The sequence below is a fragment of the Crocuta crocuta genome, unplaced genomic scaffold (assembly GCF_008692635.1).
Source record: "Crocuta crocuta isolate KB4526 unplaced genomic scaffold, BGI_CrCroc_1.0 scaffold41, whole genome shotgun sequence".
In the NCBI taxonomy this organism is placed as follows: Eukaryota; Metazoa; Chordata; class Mammalia; order Carnivora; family Hyaenidae; genus Crocuta; species Crocuta crocuta.
In genome coordinates this window covers 5,234,586-5,253,542 of record NW_027529428.1, presented here as the reverse complement: position 1 = coordinate 5,253,542, position 18,957 = coordinate 5,234,586, and the positions used below count along the sequence as shown (strand labels likewise).

General features: G+C 44.2%; 1 protein-coding gene across 4 annotated transcripts in view; it reads left to right on the top strand.

The window, feature by feature from the left end:
• PCSK5 (proprotein convertase subtilisin/kexin type 5) overlaps nucleotides 1-18,957 on the top strand; it is a 462,552-nt gene that overhangs the window by 248,469 nt on the left and 195,126 nt on the right. For all 4 annotated transcript variants that reach the window (XM_077759370.1, XM_077759369.1, XM_077759368.1 and 1 more), the window contains exons 11-12: nucleotides 12,781-12,898; nucleotides 14,087-14,275. In XM_077759370.1, the coding sequence (XP_077615496.1) occupies nucleotides 12,781-12,898; nucleotides 14,087-14,275 (307 nt within the window). The remainder of the gene's footprint in view (nucleotides 1-12,780; nucleotides 12,899-14,086; nucleotides 14,276-18,957) is intronic.

The following is an 18,957-nucleotide window of genomic DNA, read 5'->3' as shown; positions in this document are numbered from 1 at the left end:
AAAGGGAAATCCTGAAAATGAATCCTGCCCTAGTTCTACGCTTAACTTCCCGAGGGCACTGCGTCTGGCAAGGTACAGTTACGTGCCCAGCGATCGCTTTGCAGAATCCATCTGGAGACATTCTCTGTGAAATAAATAGATCCAGACTTTTTTATTTCCTTAAAATCTCCACTCAGACTTTTTACACGTGTTCACATCTCGCTGGCCTCGGGCTTTGCAAAGCAATTAAACTTCGATCACACATCCCAATCATGGCTTCAGCAGGCTTTGTTTTATGGTCCTATACCAGAAGCCGTAGTGCATCCTGAAGTTGCCAGAGTCATCTCTGAAAGAGCCAGAAAACGAGGGTGTCGTGATCACTGCTGGATGTTAACAAACAGGAAGTTGTTCTTTGCCTCTCAATGCCTTCTTCCACCCGTACATGCCTGCTTAGCTCTAATTCTTTTTAAAAAATGGTGTAGGCTTGAATATAAAATAAAGTATCTTTTCCATATTAATAGTGTCTTCACACTCAGAGAAAACCCCTGATAGAAATGACTGAAGAAGGTCAATCGCAGCAAGAATAGGAGAAAGGGTTATGGGCCAGATGCTAGCTTTCCGTCCATGCCCCCCATGTATCATTTTCTCCACAAGATATTTTAATGAGCCTTGAAGAAGAGCGCCATTTTTATGCAGCTGATTTACAAAAGGCAAAGAGGAGAAACATGTTCCAGGGTTCGTTTGTGATATATAAATGGATATTTGAAATGTTTCCACCCCCTTTGCCACCCCGTTATTCTGAGGACTAGGACTAATGTGAGAAATTAGCTGAAATAAAGACTGTGTGTCTTTGAGACACCAGTAATCAGTGGATACATACATGACCCAGAGGGATTCTGAACAGTTGGGATTGAGTCCTTGTGACTTTGGGCAAGTTCTTTTAAGGTTTATGCGCCTTATTTTTTCAGCTGTAAGATACGAATAATACTATTGTGCCAATAGGATTGTTGTAAAGATTTCATTAGCTAATACATAGTAACATGTGTATGTAAGATACTATTTTTCCCTCCCATATAAAATTTCTTCTGGGCATCTTGTTTGGGGACACATGCTTGATACATTTAATGCACTGCAACTGTAGGGACAGTAGGATTAGATAAAATAGATACACTTAAATACATTAAATAGATCCTTCAGTGCATTTCCTATTTTTCAGCATTGTAACTGAGCTTGATTATGTATCTCAACTCAAACCCTGATTTTCTCCTAACAACGACTGTGCTTGGTCAGTGAGGGAAAACTATAGGTAAATTAGGAGACCTTCTCTTTCTAAAATATATTTTTAATGCTTATTTATTTGTTTTGAGAGAGAGAGNGGGGGGTAGAGAATCCCAAGCAGGCTCCTTGCCATCAGCGGAGAGCCTGATGCAGGGCTCAAACCCACCAACCCGTGAGATCATGACCTGAGCTGATTAGTCAAGAGTCAGATGCTTGACCAACTGAGCCACCCAAGCATCCTTTTCTGAAATATCCTTAAAAGGAAAGCAGAAATGTGTGTGCTACTCCATACAAAAAGATATTAGCATAATGTACTATATAGCCAACTTTCATGTCTTATGTTACTGGCATGAGGGAAGAGCTTTAGGAATCTTGCCTCTAGAGACTCGGGCGCCATGTTGGAGACATTAGCCTAAGTAGCCAGGCTTTATCAGTTGGGGTTCCAGGAGAGATGTCAGCCCTCTTACCCTCAGGAAGTGGTTCTCAAGGTGGGAATCCCTGGACCAACAATATCACCATTTGTCAGAAAGGCAAATTCTGGCCAATAATTTCATAGGTTTTTTTTTTTTAATTTATTTAAGTATAGTTGATATAGTTTCACATATAGTGATTCAACGTCTCTCTACATGACACTATGTGCATCACTAGTGTATCTGTCACCGTCCAGGATGACAGTATCACTGACTGTATTCCCTACATGGTGCCCTTTGTTCCCGGGACTTATTCCGTAACCGGAAGCCTGTGTCTCCCACTCTCCCTCACCCTCTTTGCCCATCCCTCCACCCCCTCTCCCTCGGGTAGCCATCAGTTCTGATTCCACTTTTAGTTTGTTCATACATTTGTTTTTTTTTTAGATTCTACCTATGAGTGAAACTATATCATAGTTGTCTTTCTCAGTCTGATTTATTTCACTTAGCATAATACCCATGAGATCCATCCATGTTGTCACAAATGGCAAGATCTCACCTTTTTATGGCTGTGCAATATTCGTGTGTGTGTGTGTGTGTGTGTGTGTGTGTGTGTGTGTGTGTACACCACATCTTCCTTACCCATTCATCTATCACTGGACACTTGGGTTGCTCCCATATCTTAGCTATTGTAAATATTGCTGCGGTAAACATAGGGTTGCATATATATTTTCAAATGGATGTTTTTGCTTTCTCTGGGTAAATCCACACTAGTGGAATGACTGCATCAGGTATTACTTCTGTTTTTACATTTCCTTAGGTACCTCCACACTGTTTTCCACAGTGGCTGCACCAGTTTCCAGCCCTCCCGCTAGTGCACTGGGTTCCTCTTTCTGCACATCCTCACCAATGCCTGTCACTTCCTGCCTTTTTCATTTCGGCCGTTCTGACAAGTGGGAGGTGATATCTCATGGTGGTTTTGTTTTGCATTTCCCTAATCATGAGTGATGTTAAGCATCTTTCCATGTGTCCGCTGCCCATCTGGATGTCTTCTTTGGAAAAATGTCTCTTCAGGTCCTCTGTTCATTTTTTAATCAGGTTGTTCAAGTGTTTTTGGTGCTGAGTTGTGTACGTGCTTGATATCGGGACTTCTGTTAAAACTACTAGTCCGTAAGCCTGAACTAGCCTTTGCGTGTCCTCTGGGTGATTCTGATGATCATATTGAGTCTGGAAACCACTGACCTCTTCTGCCTGTAGTGAATTACCTTCTTTTCTTTTGCACGTAAGTGGTGCTAATCAAGCACCATCCTTAGAAGAAATGAAAAGATAAAGTCTCAAATCAGTTCTTTTTCTGTAGTTCGGACAGGGAATTCCAGATTTGAAAGGTGCCCTCAAAACATCTGATCCCTTAAAAAAATTAATTAAAATCAAAATTTAAAAAAAAATCTCATCCCTTGTCAATCGCTTGGCCCTTTGCACCCCATGACACTGATTCTCCTTTCTGTCCACTGGACCATGACCCGCGGTTTTCAAACTTTACATCTCCCCGACTTGGAGGGGGAAAGAAGTTTCCATTATCCCTATTGCCTTAGTTGGATCCTCCCTTATACAACTGAAAATTGCCAGCAAGGCTGAATTAGCCACTTCCGTTTCCTTACTGTTCAGCCCTTCTGTAATTCTCTGCAATCTTGTTTCCACTTACACCTTTGAAGTGAAATTACTCTGAGACTTTCAACCCCTCCTGCTTGCCAAATCAGAAGCCTCTTGTTTTTTTCTTTAGGATTTCATGCTTTTGATCTACCCAGTCCAGATCTGTCTTCCCTTGCCTTTTGTGATGAAAAACTAGAGCTCATGTTCTCCGACACTTTAGTGATTCCTTTCTCTCCCTTCCTCCGCCTTAGCCAGTCCCTAAGATATGTTGCTTAGAGAGTTCTGGGGGGAGCGCTCCTCTCCGGCCCCCTCCCCACCTCCGTCCCTCTCACCGCCTTGCAATTCCTCAGCGCTCTTCCCTACATCTCTGCCTTTTTTTTTTTTAATGTTTGTTTATTTTTGAGAAGCAGAGAGAGCCAGCCTGAGCAGGGGAGGGTCAGAGAGAGAGGGAGACACAGAATCTGAAACAGGCTCCAGGCTCTGAGCTGTCAGCACAGAGCCCGACGCGGGGCTCGAACCCACGAACCGTGAGATCATGGCCCTGAGCCGAAGTCGGACGCTTAACCGACTGAGCCACCCAGGAGCCCCTCTGCCTTTCTTTCAATTACAAGTATCACCTGCTTATTACTGATTTTTCAGTTCTGCGTCCTCAACGTCGTCATCTTCATCCATTTCCAACCTCAAGTCTCTCCACGGGGCTCCCCCTCATGTCATTTCACACTCAAAACTCTTAAAACAGAATCTGTCAGTCATGTTTTACAAAACCTCCGTCACCAGGGGGGTAGCCTTCTCTAGATCCCCATGTTCACTTTGGCTCTTCCCTCTCCTCTCCTCTCTTCCATCTCCCACGTTGTGTGAGTTGTCAAATTCCATTGCGCCCTCGTTATCTGACCTCTCGTCTCATTAACCATGTCCATAACCCGGTTTATGAACCTTGTGCTGTGCCATTGGAATAATCAGTTCCCTGCTTTCTTCTTCTATCCTTTTATACCCTGTATACCAATGCCAGATCATTCCTTCTGGACTGTCTATTAAATCGTATCATTTCCTTGATCACTGGCCACTCACTGTCTCAGGAGGAAATCCATCCATGGATTCCAGGCCCGCTCGGCTTTCTTGAGGAAGCTACCATTCCAAATACCTCCACAAATTCAAATCTTACTCAAGGATTTAAGAACCGTCTCAGGTCTTTATGTTCTAAGAGAATACACAGTCCTCATTAATGGCCTGTGAAAGTTTGCAGAAATGTCCTTATTATTGTCCCTTAAGCTTAAAAATTATTTGAGTTTTATGCAAATGAAAAGGAAAGTTCATGAGAAGCCTTACATAGTACTTGAAACTTAGAAGGATACATGTTAGCTTTCTTCCCAATGAGATGGTGACGTTACCAGTTGGAAGGAATAATTTCTTCTTTGTTGTCACCCTGCATGTTTTGCGACCATCTGTGAGGAATGGCTCCCTCTCTAGTGAGCCAAGGATGAAATAGCCATGTCTTCGCAACCGCTATTAACCGCTACATGTTAAAACACACTCCCTGGAAATCAACATCAACCAGGATTTTCTGTTTGTTTCCTTTATGAGAATTTAAGGACAGAGCAAACATAAAGGAAAATGAAATGAAGAGTTGCCTAAAAACGATATGTAAATGATTCTCAAATAAGAATTTTGCCCGCTGGTTCATCAAGATCCCTGCCTGGGAATTGTTTGCTCAAGTTACACGCCGAGATCAAGGCTGGTGAGCTGATACATGGTCCATCTAATCTTCAGTCAGCTTTTATCCGAAGACCCTGGTAGTATATCTTTGATCTTGTTGTCATCTCTGTCCAAACAATCCTTAGCTTCCTAAAAGCAAGTGCCGCTGTGATCTGCATAGACCCTGGGATACTTAGCTAGCTTTCCCCAGGCTGATAAGATGTTTTCCTACCTCCATTCAAGCAATACTAGTCAATTACCTTAAGCAAATTACTTGCTTATTATTATAACCATGTTGGAAACAAATAAAAGAGGAAGAGCCAGAGAAAAGAATATCATTTGACTTTTTTTTTTTTCTTTTCTTAAAATTGAAGCCCTTGAGAGAAGGCTGGCATATCTCCTTATCTTAACTCTGTAAATTAAAAAAAATTTTTAATAAATACATATTTTTACATATGCATACATAATGAATTGTGGGCATACACAGCCCTATGTAATGAAGTTCATGGTTCATGAGGAAGAGCGTGGCAGTGTTTTCCTAAACTCTTCTTGCTCCGTCTCTGTAATGATGAGTCTGCCAAACGACCCGCAGCCTCTGACCAAACCCATCCCAAAGGGGGCTTTGCTTTGCAGACCCCACAGTCAGCCAGGTACCAGCATCTGGAAGCTTTGCACATGCAAGTCCTCCGTAGCACCGGTGATGGCTGGCATGTTTGGATCTGGCTGGAGCTGCTAGTAGAGCCGGAGATTTTAGGAAGAGTGAGGGGAAGATAAAAACAACCCATGCCGAATAAGGCAGGCCTTGGCTCCATTTCCCTGCCCCCGGGGGAGTCTGCATGTTGCCCCAGGCGGCAGAAGAAAGCACTGTAACTGTCCTGATTTTCTGAGAAGCCCATGTGCCTTTCAGGCTGAAATCTAAAAGGGTACCTGAGCAAGGGATTGATGTCAGAGAAAGGGACTCAGGAAAGGGAGGAGATGGGTAATTCTGGGAGCACCGTCCTTCCCGCCGTCAGAGATCTCTAGGTGCAGAAATGCTGACACAGGGAGATAGGGAACCATTACTTTCCACGTTCTCATCCTTGTGGACTTATATTTGGTTTTCCTATTTAGCTGTTTATTTTTACTTGAAAAGGGCAGTAAATGGTGACCTAAGGAACGTGTCCCGGGCCCTCTCCTGTTCCACCCCCTCCTCCGCTTGCATGCATTTGGCTTGGTTTGATTAACGGTGGCGCTGGGGTGGCGGGAGGCGCAGATGGTTCAGGGCATCGAGGATCAAAGAACCCAAAGGTGCGAGGCCTCCAACAGCTGCAGCACTGCTTTGATCTTGGGTCGGGGTCTCTCCCCACACGGATCAAGAGCCCCCCCCCTCCCCCCCGCACCAGGCGGGAATTTGCATAACTGCCTTTTAGTCTGGTGGTCTACTTCCAGGTAGATGAGAATAGCAACAGGCTGATTGATGGAAGACACCGCAATCGCGGTTGGACTCAGCTCTGCGGCCATCTGTTCTCACCCCCTTATTTCCTGCCATGTTTACCACTAATGCCCATCCTCTCCTGACCACTCACCCCACACACCGCCCACTTGAGGGCTGCTGGCTTCCTCCATGCAGACCTGGTGATTATTTAACCAGGAGACTGCGTCCCAGCCCCTGGAATGCCCTCCCTGTATCCCCACCTCATTGGAAACTTGGCACACATCAGGGCACGATCCAAATACCACTTTCCCCTCTCGAGTCTTCTTACCTGACTGCACATTTCAGCTCAGATTTAGTGAGCACTTTCTGTGCACCAGGCTCTATTAGGTTCCTTCATATCTGTTGTCTTTTGTGCAGATTTCTTAACACAGTGAGTGCTCTTTAATGGTTTCCTGGTGAAATCATTAAGTTATTCTTATCTCGCCCCTGCCTAAGAACACATATCATTTTCTGTTTCCTTTGGATCTGCACCGAGGTGACTGTATAGTAGGTGCCTCACAACCCCGTGCATGATACAATAGCTAATCGGATAAATTACTTGCATGTATTGAAACTGGCCCTTTCTGATCATCAAATAATGGAACCTGATTTATCAACCATGTATCATAAATTGGTGATTGTATGCATGGTAACAAATTCAGATGTAAGACCAAGATGCCTGCACAGCCTCTAATTAATTGATTATTGGTATTAAAACATGTGACAGCTCAAAAACTTAAACAAAAAACCAACCAAGTCCTTTATTGTATCAAGAATGCTTTACTAATAGTTATTTTAGAATCATCATGAACTGGGGTGCCTGGGTGGCTCAGTCGGTTAAGTGTCTTGACTTCAGCTCAGATCATGATCTCATAGTTTGTGGGTTCAAGCCCTGCCTCGGGCTCTGAGCTGTCAGCTCAGAGCCTGGAGCCTGCTTCAGATTCTGTGTCTCCTTCTCTCTCTGCCCCTCCCCTGCTCATGCTTTGTCTCTCAAAAATGAATAAACATTACAAAAAATTTTTTTAAAAAAGAATCATCATGAACTTATACTGACTTCCTATTCAGTGTGATGTCACACATACACACACACACACACACACACACACACACAAAATGACTTAAAATAGCTGGCTTTAGAACACCTGGGTGACTCTATGCATGAGCTCATAGTTTATGAGTTCGAGCCCTGCGTCAGGCTCTGTTTTGTCCGCACAGACCCCACTTCAGATCCTCTGTCCCACTCTCTCTCTGCTCCTCCTGGACTTGTATGGGCACACGTGCACCCTTTCTCTTTCTCTCTCTCTCTTTCCCTCTCTCTCTCAAAAACAAACATTTAAAAAATAAAATAAGAGAGCTGGCCGCAGCAAGGATACTCTGCTAAAAGAGATGAAAGTATACCACATTTCCCTGCTTATAGCGTCCTATGCTCAGGAACTTCTAAATTATTTTTTTTCCCTGCTGAGCTCTCTAGCTTTTCACTAGAATTGAGTTAGTAAGCTCTCCTAGCTAGAATGTTGCTTAAGTTAACTGTCTCTGCTTCCCAACTATGCAATCATTTACTTACGTGCTGAACGATTAGCTTCCCTCAGCACTTCTGGTCTCCTCAGAGAGTGGAAATACACCTGTGGAAGAACATTATCTATTTCCCTGGTCCAAGCAGGGAAGCCCTCAGATGACTCGGAATAAAAACTAGTTATACTTCTAGCACAAGACAATTCCCCCTTTCCCAGCTTATCTGCGTGAAGTCACGCCACCACATGAGGCCAATAGAGTTATTCAAGTATCTCAGCTTCCCTTCCTTAAGGTTGCCCGACGTCGTTCTACTTTCTGAAATCTACCTCAATTACTGTGCCTCAAGATCTTTAATTACTCTGTAAACATGCTTTGGTCCCTTGATACCTTTCTAAGTATTGATTTTTGAATCCTAATTAACGTTCAGACTATGAATTGAATGCTTGCTGCCCACACTCCTAGAAATGAAAGATTTCCCTTTGAATTGCTTAGATTCCTCCTCACACCGTTAGAGTATCTAACTTCATAGACTCCTGCCTTTTGCACATGGCTTGCACAGAGAGGGCTCTACCTGAGCATCATAGAGCGACTTTTAGGCTCAGGTCTTGCTCTGAGCTTGGCATGAGAAATGTGCATAAATAAAGCCCATTTAGGTAGCCCATAGCGCAATTAGCTGTTTGTGTTGGATGTGTGCTGTAATCATAATTTTTAAAGTGAACGTTGGCTCTCTACTTGAAAAAATTGAGGATGTTGAAGTCTTTACAGAAGTCTGTAGTAGAAAGAACAGACTTCCCGGTTCCTCTTAAACGTCTCACGTAAACACTTTATGCCGTTTGATGAGTTAGATGAAATGTCTCCCATCAGTTGCATTCATTCGCTGCGCAAATATGTTCGGAAGCTTTCCTCTAAGCTAGGCGCTCTGTAGCCACTAGACAGTGTTCCTATTTACTGTAATCCATCACGGTAAGAGTGGGGCGCCAAGATCATTTCACCCAGACAATCACCAAAAAGAAAGACTCAATTATGATTATATCTTTAAAAGAATATTAATGCTTCCAAACCACTTAACAGCTATTTCCCTGGTGGACACCATGTTTCAAAAGAGTTTATCTGCTTAACACATTCATACTGTGTCATTATTTTCTCGTTAGTATTTACCAAAACCTTCCAATCAGAATACATGGAGTTGATATATTGCCAACAGCACCACCCCCCATAAAAAGATACAAATGTATGTTCTTTTTTTTTTTTAGGCTACGTATCATGATTGGGGACAAATACACGCAATGGTTGTGGTTGTTAGGTTGATAGTTATTGGGATGCGGGTGGGGCGGCCGAGCTAGAGGCCAGGCAGCCCTAGTCTTGCCCTTCCTGAGGTCCCACCCACCCTCTTCTCCTGCCTCCACCTACTAATCCAATTTTTCCATCTTATTTCCCTAAACAGGGATAAAATGATAGGTTGCGCTGGTTGACAACCAGCTGAAACAAGTGGAGGGACACTTGGGTGCCATGCAGAGTTAGAGGGCCTGGCATAGTAGAGCATATATGGCAGTAATTTCAGTTCCTCTAGGGGGAAAAATACCTTAGAATGTTCATGGGGAGCCTGGGTGGGCTCATTTGGTTGAGCATCTGACTCTTGATTTCAGCTCAGGTTATGATGTCAGGGTCGTGGGATCGGACCCCATTCAGTCTCCATGCTGAGCATAGAGCCCATTCTAGATTCATTCTCTCTCTCTCTCTCCCTCCCTCCCTCCCTTCCTCCCTCTCCCCCTCTCTCCCACACCCCTCCCTCTCTCTGCCCCTCTCCCCCACTCACCCTGTCTTTCTCTCAAAAAGGTAAAATAATAAAAGAATGTTGATGGCGATACAGACAATTGCTCATATCAATGGTTAAGTGATAAGTGATAACCTAGAATTTACCTGAACTTTAATAAAAAGATCTCTATGATTTGGTTTACTTAAGCCCAAACTTGACATTTCTACCATAACACGTGGATCACTGTCTTTTTTAACTAAGGAGGTGAAGTCGCCTCGCATCATGTCGTGTAACTAAAACGAAATATACAGAGTTGTTGATACAGCCCTGTTAATATGCAGTTACCAATTTGTAATGAGGTTCCTGATGAGTTTTGCTTTCTTCATTCTTTTCTGGATGTATGTACAAGTTTTTACAATGGACATGCATTTCTTTTCAGTCATGGAAAAATCATTTATAATAGGTGTTGCAAAAATCCACATATAAGAGTCCTACATATATCCTTGCTATACCTAAATAGGTTTATTCAGTTTTAGTCAGTATGTCCTGTCTGGCTGAGGACCTGATATAATAATAATGAGCCCTTACATTTGTACAGGTCTTGACAAAGATTTTCTCACGTGCGACACATAACAAGGCTTCATTAACTTAGTGATGGTGATAGGCTAGACAATAATATCCCCAAACACGAAAATTGTGAGTTAGACATTTTATCTTGTTGGCCAAGAATGATGTAATTAGCAAATAGCAAAAATAGAGCAGTATTTCTGAATCCTCACACAATTCCCCCTTTTGATGGGCAATCATTTCTTTTTTCTCCCATATGTGCAAAACTCTATTAAAGCCATGAATCGTATGAAGAAATTTAAGCCCTTGTTCCTGCCATCAAGCAGTTTATAATGTATTTCAGCAAAGACATGATGGAATTAATTAGTGATTCAATTAATGGCACATAATTAAAAAGTGCACTGAGAGTAATATAGTGCCTGGCATATAGAAGACACTCAAATGTTGGATGGATGCATGGATGTGTGGGCAGATGGCTGGACGGCTAAATGGGCAGAAGATGGATTGACAAATTTATTAGAATTATAGGACTAGAAAAGAGAAAAGTGCATGACAGATGGCTAAATTTCAGTAAATGTCTCCTGACTTCTATTGGTCAGAAGATATTTCAAGATGGAGAAGACAGATGAGCTAGGCCTTCCGGAACTCAGGGGTAGAATGTGACTGTGCGGAGTGGAGGCGGGAGGGAACTCCAGGCCAATGTCTCAACATGAGACCTTGCAGTCAGGCAGAAAGAGCAAGATAGGATTGGGAACTGTAAAGGAATGACCTTTTTTTTTTTTAAACAAATAGTTTATTGTCAAGTTGGTTTCCATATAACACCCAGGGCTCATCCCCACAAGTGCCCTCCTCCACACCCATCTCCCCAACCCCTCCCCCCCATATGCATCAGTCCTCAGTTTGTTCTCCGCATTCAAGAGTCTCTCATGGTTTGCCTCTCTCCCCCTCCCCCACGGTTTCCCCCCTTCTTCTCCCCCACAGTCTTCCATTAAGTTCCTCCTAATCCTCCTATACGTGCAAACATATGGTATCTGTCCTTCTCTGCGCTCAGCGTAACACCCTCAAGGTCCATCCATGTTGCTACACATGGCCAGATTTCATTCTTTCCCATTGCCATGTAGTATTCCATCGTATAGATAAACCACATCTTTTTGATCCATTCGTCCGTTGATGGACACTTAGGCTCTTTCCATGTTTTGGCTATTGTTGAGAGTGCTGCTATGAACATTGGGGTCCATGTGCCCCTATACATCAGAACTCCTGTATCCCTTGGGTAAATTCCTAGCAGTGCTATTGCTGGGTCATAGGGGAGTTCTATTGTTAGTTTCCTGAGGAACCTCCACACTGTTTTCCAGAGGAGCTGCACCAGTTTACATTCCCACCAACAGTGTAGAAGAATGGCCTTTCTAAAGTAAACATTTTGGGGAGAAGCTTGCTTTGCAAGTAGAATGGGGCTATATCATAGAACATCTTGAATTTTAAGCTGAAGTATTTAAATAACCGAGGTGCATGGCCAGCTCTAGACATTTTCATGCACAATAATGTTATAAGGAAAATGTTTTAGGCAACAAATCTGGTAGAAATGGGACTCTGTTCACTGTAAAGGTATGAAACAGTTTAATACAGGGTGGGGATTTTAAGTGTTCGCTGGGATTGTCAAGTATTTTTTCAAAAGAACTACATATGTAGATGTGGCTGTATCATCATGAAAATATCCCCATGTGTAATTGAAATTTCTGAGACAGTTATGTCAAATTCAGATTTAGATCAATAGGCATTCTTACCGAGAACCAAAAGATTGCAACATTCAAAGCAGCTGGCATAAAAGTCTAGAGGCCTCCAAATATTTCATGCATAAAGTTTAATCAATTTTTCATATGATAGAGGAAAGGTAATAATTTTTGTCTTCTGAAATACTCAGCCTAACTACTAGATATATCAGAAAATTGGCATTTCTTGCATGTAAGTTCTTGTTGCACAGGAGAGGTTGTATACATTATCACTTCTCTTTAAACCTAGTAATTATCTTACAAAATTGATGATGTCAGCACTTGAAGCAGTTAACAGTAAGGTCTTGGGGCAAAATGATGTGGATTAGAATCCACCTCAACCATTGAATCACTACTCAGGTTTCTCTCTCTGTGCCTCCGTTTTCTCATCTATGAATGGTGATTGTAATACCATCAACATCTTACAATTGCTGGATTCCCTGAAAAAATACGGACTATTGCCTGTGACAGAGTAGTAATTCATACATGATGGCCACGTTACTCGCCATAATACATAATCACTGACTACTCTCCATTTTATTTCCTTGTTATGTTTGTTCATTTGTTTTATTTGGTTTGCAAGTCATTGCAAGGAACAAAGCCGGGATCCCCATAGGGATATATTGGGGTCCTCTCCTGAGCGAACTCATAGCTTGGCGTATATGGCATTGGTTTAGCTCACTTCCGCCAAACTGACCAGCCTCTTGCTTTCCGTAGTGAGCCATCTCTATGGATTTGGACTGATGGATGCAGAAGCCATGGTGATGGAAGCAGAAAAGTGGACCACTGTTCCCCAGCAGCATGTGTGTGTGGAGAGCACGGACCGACAAATCAAGTAATGTTCGCTGCTCACAGACAGCATAACAATGTCCGGAAAGAGATCAGGCCAGTGCAAGTGCTCAGGGAGCCCTTTGTTGTACATGGGAGCCAAACGCTGGTGTAGATTTGTTTTGTTTTGTTTTGTTTTCCTAATGTAATTAGAAAAGTCTAATAGAATGTCTAGGATGCCAAACTCTTAAATCCACACAGCAGAATGCAAGCATCCTCCTAAGCATCTCTTAATGGGATTTGGAGGACCCTTTCAGGTGGGCATCCTTAAGGCTTCTACCCAGCAAGTACTTCTATTTAATGGTACAGGTATTCCCCATAAGTCAATGTGCTCCAAAAAAAAAAAATGAATCTTTATATTCTGGAAATGTAACTACATAACATCTAATTACAAAGTGTATTTTCAACATATAATATAAAAATAACAATACATTAAAAGTAAAACAGAAAATTGGAAGTAGGGGGCATATTTTTCCTATAGTCCAGTGAGAGTCTCAGAGAGTGAAATTCAAGCTTTGACTATGAAGGAAGAGGAANGTCTCCGGGGTGGGAAATGAAATCCTTCCCCCCGCCCCAAATTGAACTGATACCAGTGGATCTGGGGCCGAGATTCAAGGGGGACAGTGACATGGGGAAGCCAGTGAAGAAGACAGGAACAATGGCCGCGAGATGAGGAGTGCGTCCATGGGTTTTAGAGCAAGGAAATGGCAGACTAGAGATTTGAACCAAGGTCATGGGAACCCCCAAGCCTTCCCCAGACCATAGTACCTTATATCAGCGGTTCGGAAAGTATATTCCATAGATCAGCAACGTCACTGCCACCTGGGAACTGGTGAGAAGTGCAGGCTCTTGGAGCCCACCTCAGCCTGACTATTTCAGACATTCTGGCTCAGGGGCTCAGCCGCCTGCATTTTGTAACAAGGTGATACGCTCAAGCTCGATAGCCACCCCCAGCACGAAGTTAAAAGAACCTGAATGCCTCCTTTCCTCTCACTTACGTCTTTCCCACCGACTAAGCAGTGTTCATCCTGGAAGTGACCTGGGGTAATTGCACTGTGTCATTTAGTATCTGGCGGCCAGCTGCTTGCGTTCCATGCTGTAATCTTTCCCAACCTGAAAGCTTCACCCAGTTCACCCAGCCCGGCTCAGTCGTCGGTCGTGAACTCTGCTCACACCCTGTGTCTCTCTGTTGCAGGACGATTCGCCCCAACAGCGCAGTGCGCTCCATCTACAAGGCTTCGGGGTGCTCCGATAACCCCAACCACCACGTCAACTACCTGGAGCACGTGGTTGTGCGCATAACCATCACCCATCCGAGGAGGGGAGACCTGGCCATCTACCTGACTTCGCCCTCAGGAACCAGATCCCAGCTTTTGGCCAACAGGTACTGTGATAGGATCTGGTCGCAAGAGCGTAGAGGTGACATCAAGACTGAGCTGTGGTTGAAGGTAGAAAGCGTCAGCTGCTCCTTACTCCCCACTGTAAACACTAAGGGGGCACTTAAATGTCAAGAAGGGACAGTCGTAGCTCTCACTGCCCATATGTAAATGAGGGAGTGCGAAACTGCCTAGCCTTGTAGGCATGGAACAGTGTACCATTTAATACTTGAGGGATAGTGAAAGGATGCTGCAGAAAAACTGACGGCCACCTGTTCTTTAGCCTCACAAAGAAATGGGGTGCCTGGGTGGCCCAGTCGGTTGAGCGTCCAACTTCAGCTCAGGTCACGATCTTGCGGTTTGTGAGGTTGAGCCCCGCATCCAGCTCTGTGCTGACACCTCGGAGCCTGGAGCCTGCTTCGGGTTCTGTATCTCCCCCTCTCTCTGTTCCTACCCCACTCGTACTCTGTCTGTCTGTCTCTCAAAAATAAAAGATTTTTAAAAAATTTTTTTTAAAAAATAAAGAAAGAAATGCAGAGCACTACCTCCTTGGGCTTTTGAGATTCTCTCTCCTGCCCTTAAATGTCTGTTGGCATTTGTTGCAGATTAACTGGATTCGCCTGCCCAAGCATTTTCCCAAGTGAAATGAAATTGTTTGTTTTAAAGCAGGTATTGGCAAAAATTTTTTTTCTGCAAAGAGCCAGTTAGTAAGTGTGTTGAGCTTTGCAGGCCGTGTTTCTGCTACAATTGTCCAACTCGGCTTACGAACGCAAAAGTCCTCCACGGCAAAGGGAATGAATGGGCATGGCTGTTTTCCAATAAAATTTTATTTACAAAAACAGACAGCAGGCTGTATATGGCTTGAAGACTGACTGTAATTTGCTGGCCCCTGTTTTAAAAGTTGGCCCATTAGTCTTTATTGCTTGGGGGGGGGGTTCTCAGTTTTTCTTCTTAGTTTCTTGCCTTTTCCCTGCTCCCTCCAAACACTTATGCAGCAGGTAATTGTATTGCCAAGATCCATAGCTCCTTCCCGGTTGCCGTTGGCTTGGAAAATGCAGGCTCCTCAGACTTTCTGGGCTTTTCCTGCGGGGTCCGGTATTTCTTGTGGGCTCCCCGCCGAGTGACTTCAGCCGAGGAGCTATGGATCCCGTGAGACCATTTGCTGGGCTCAGTGGCCCCGGCTTTAGTCTGGCCCGCATTCCACAGTCTCAGACATCTGCTCTGCTCTCTGCAAAGTGCTCAACCCAACGGTGCCGCTTGACTCGTACTAGAGAGAAGAAACGTGTATTTCGGATGCTCAGTGACCAGTGGTCCTGAAGTTTACCTCGGACCCCCATCAGACAACCCCCCCTCCCCCCCGGGGTAAGGTTGCTACCCAGCTTATGTCTCCACTGTCTGGAGCATTTTTTTTAAATTTTTTTTAACATTTATTTATTTTTTGGAGAGAGAGACCAAGTACAAACAGGGGAGGGGCAGAGACAGAGGGAGACACAGAATCCGAAACAGACTCTCCAGGCTCTGAGCTAGCTGTCAGCACAGAGCCCGATGTGGGGCTCGAAGACACAAGCTGTGAGATCATGACCTGAGCCGAAGTCGGACACTCAACCGACTGAGCCACCCGGGCGCCCCCTGGAGCATTTTCTTAAAGCGCTGCTCTTTTGTATGCGGTCCATCTCAGTACTGAAAATTAAGTAGCCACCAAAAGGTTTATGGACTGGAGTGGCCAAGGAATGGGGACACCAAGAGAAGTAAAGGATGTTTTGAATTCATTTGTCCACAGTTCCCTCCAAAAAGATCGCTGTGAGCGGCCGGCCCCTTAAATGTCAAACAGTCGCAAAAGCACAGATGGCCTCCAGGGCCAGGCTCTCCTGCGCTGGGTCGGCTTGGTGCTGGTAGCATCCCTCCTACCAAAGGTTAAGGAAAGACGGTTTCTTTTGGCATTTTTTTCTCCTCCTGGCGTGTTCGGAAGCTTTCCCTTTATGAGAGGAGGTCTGTACTCAAAACCTTTTAGTCTCTGTCTGACCTGGTGGCAAGGAGGTGTCCCCTCACCTGGGTCCCGCTTCCAGGCTCATTCCCTGGATTGGGAGCTGAGGACAAGGAGCACAGAACGGGGGTGGGGACCCGGTGAGGGGAAGATCTGCTTCCTCCCTGGTGTCCTTCCTGTTGGCCTGCAAGGCGGTTATACTTCCTCCAGGAAAGGGTGAATAGGCCGAGTTTGGGAAGGAAATTGTGTGAGAGATTATTAATGAGAGCAATAAATAGTTCCCCGGTTGGACACTTCCCTTTCTTTCAAAGAAGTCAGGATTTCCAGAGGAAGGCTGCGTGAAAGCTAAGAATACCGTCAGAAGATAACCCTGAAAGGCTTGCATCATGAAGTCACCCTAATTGGGGGTGGGGGGGAGGGTGTCATTTGAGCTGAAGAGGTAGAGCTGAGGTGGCCATGGTGGTGTGTCCCCACAACCCAGCAGTTCCTTGGGAATCCATCTTCCGCAAGGTCGCCGAACGGTTGGCCTGTGTGGGCCCTCTGGAACCCCCCAGTGCCTCCCCGTGCCCGCTGAGGGGCACTTGCTGGACCCCCTGCGGAGAACAGCCATCCGAGGAAGAACAGTTGACCCAGGCATCTGCAGGTGCTGCGTCCTGGAAGGCGCTCAGCCGGTTGAGAGTTGGCCCATCTCAAGCGCACCCCATCGGCCCAGCGTGGGGGCTCCCCGGGGCAGGCCAGGTTGATAATTTAGTGGGTAGGAGCACTGAGTACACAGAGCAGTCCTGGAATGGGCATGGGGTCTGTCCCTTCTGATCCCTTTGTTTTCTCGTGCCCTCCCACCTTCTGGTGTTCCTTTTGGCCTGTGTACCCAAGCCTAACAAAAAGCCCAACTTTTTAATCGGCACCAATGATTGACTTGCGTCAGCGGTGGGGGGAGGGGAATCTAGGTGGGCTTGGGTTCCTTTAAAATGTTTTGCAACAGGAACAACTTTAGATTTAGCCTTTTCTATGCCACCAGCGTATTCAAATTCTGCCCGTGTAAAAGTTTTCAAACAAAAGCTTCAGCAGATCCTTCCTTCAGCTGCGTTGGTTAGAATTATGAAAAGCTGTCTCCCCTCTACACTCCCCACCCCACCCAGCCCAAAACCCCCCTTCCCCCACGCCAGTGAGCTTTAGATTTAGTTTAGCTGTATCGGCTCTCTGTTCCAAATTTTGGCTTCTGCCTGAAAGCTGAAACTTGCCTTTCTTTCTAAATTTGATTACAGATGAATATCTCTGCTTCTAATTATGGTCTTAAGTAGGGAGAAGGTACACTTTCTAGTCTGCAAAACCTATAGGCTTCTATAATTAACTGTGTTTAAATGTGCTGTTTATATTTGAGTCATTTTTGTTGCTGCCCAAATGTTCAATGACAGACTATTGACATTTGTAAAGTGTCATGCTATATAAATGCATTTGTGGTTTGCAGTAGAAAATTACCCTTCTGTAGCGGAGGTTTGACATTCCAGTAAGAACCTTCTTCCTTCATCCAGAAGGCACAGCCTTTGGCGTTAGAGCTGGGATTGTCTTGATTTCACCAATTTTTAGGTTTGACTTGGAAAAGCAATTCTCTTCTCTAGAAACGGGACACAGTAATATCTGCTTCACAGGGTCGTCACAAGCTCTGAATAAGATCACAGACAGCAAATCCATAGTGGGGCTTCTAGAACACACGGTTAGCACTCCCTAAGTGCTAACCCTTATTTACACAGAGCTTCTCCAAGCACCTGGTGAATGACTCCATCAAACACAGATGGCCCGGGCCCCTTTCCCAGAGTCTGATTCCACAGGTCTGGGTGAGGTCCATGAATTTGCATTTCTAAGAAGCTCCCAGGTGATGTTCTAGCTGCCTGTCCACAGACCACATTTTAAATGCAGTGATTTAAAAGATCACCCAGCTCTTCACACACATTCTTGTTATTTTCATGTCCTCAAAAGACTTGCAAGCGAGCGCTGCTGGGTGCTGTGCGAGTAATTTACAAAGGCGTCCGTAATCGAAAACAGATACTTAGAGATAAAAGCCATCCACTCTTAAATGGAATAAATCTGCAAGATTATGTACGTACATCATAGATCCACAAGCAGGAATGCATTTGGGGCTTGGTGAGTCAGTAACAGTATCCAGGTTGAAAGTTGTTTTTCTTTTTTTAAATTCATCTTTTTACATATTCCAAACCTCTAGAATTAGTACCTCTCTCTCTCAACCTTTCTTAAAGAAGTAATTTAGACTAGGAGAGATGGAAAAACCTGAATCGTGTGTTTTAAATACCCCGTTTCAGAAACAAATTATTTAAAACTTGCAAAAGCCAAACATCCAAGGAAAATCAAAAACTCAATTACAATTAAGTCAAATGAGTGCTTCCAGCATTCCGTAAGTTTCACGTAAAATTGTGATAAAGCACTAAAAAGAAAATAAAAAGTATTTCAAAGGCAGAGGAAGGGAAAAAAAGGAAACTTCCAAAAATATCTACCTAAAGTCTAATTCTGTAGTGAACATAAATACTCTTTGGGTAGTAGTAGATGATTCTGAAATTAAGATCCATTTACAATTTTCAAAATAATTATATGAACACATAGCTGTCAGTGCTCATAAAATGTCTTGTTATTTAGTTGCTATAACATCATTGAAGAATGTTGTAGCCTTGACACATTGGCTAGACTCTTTAG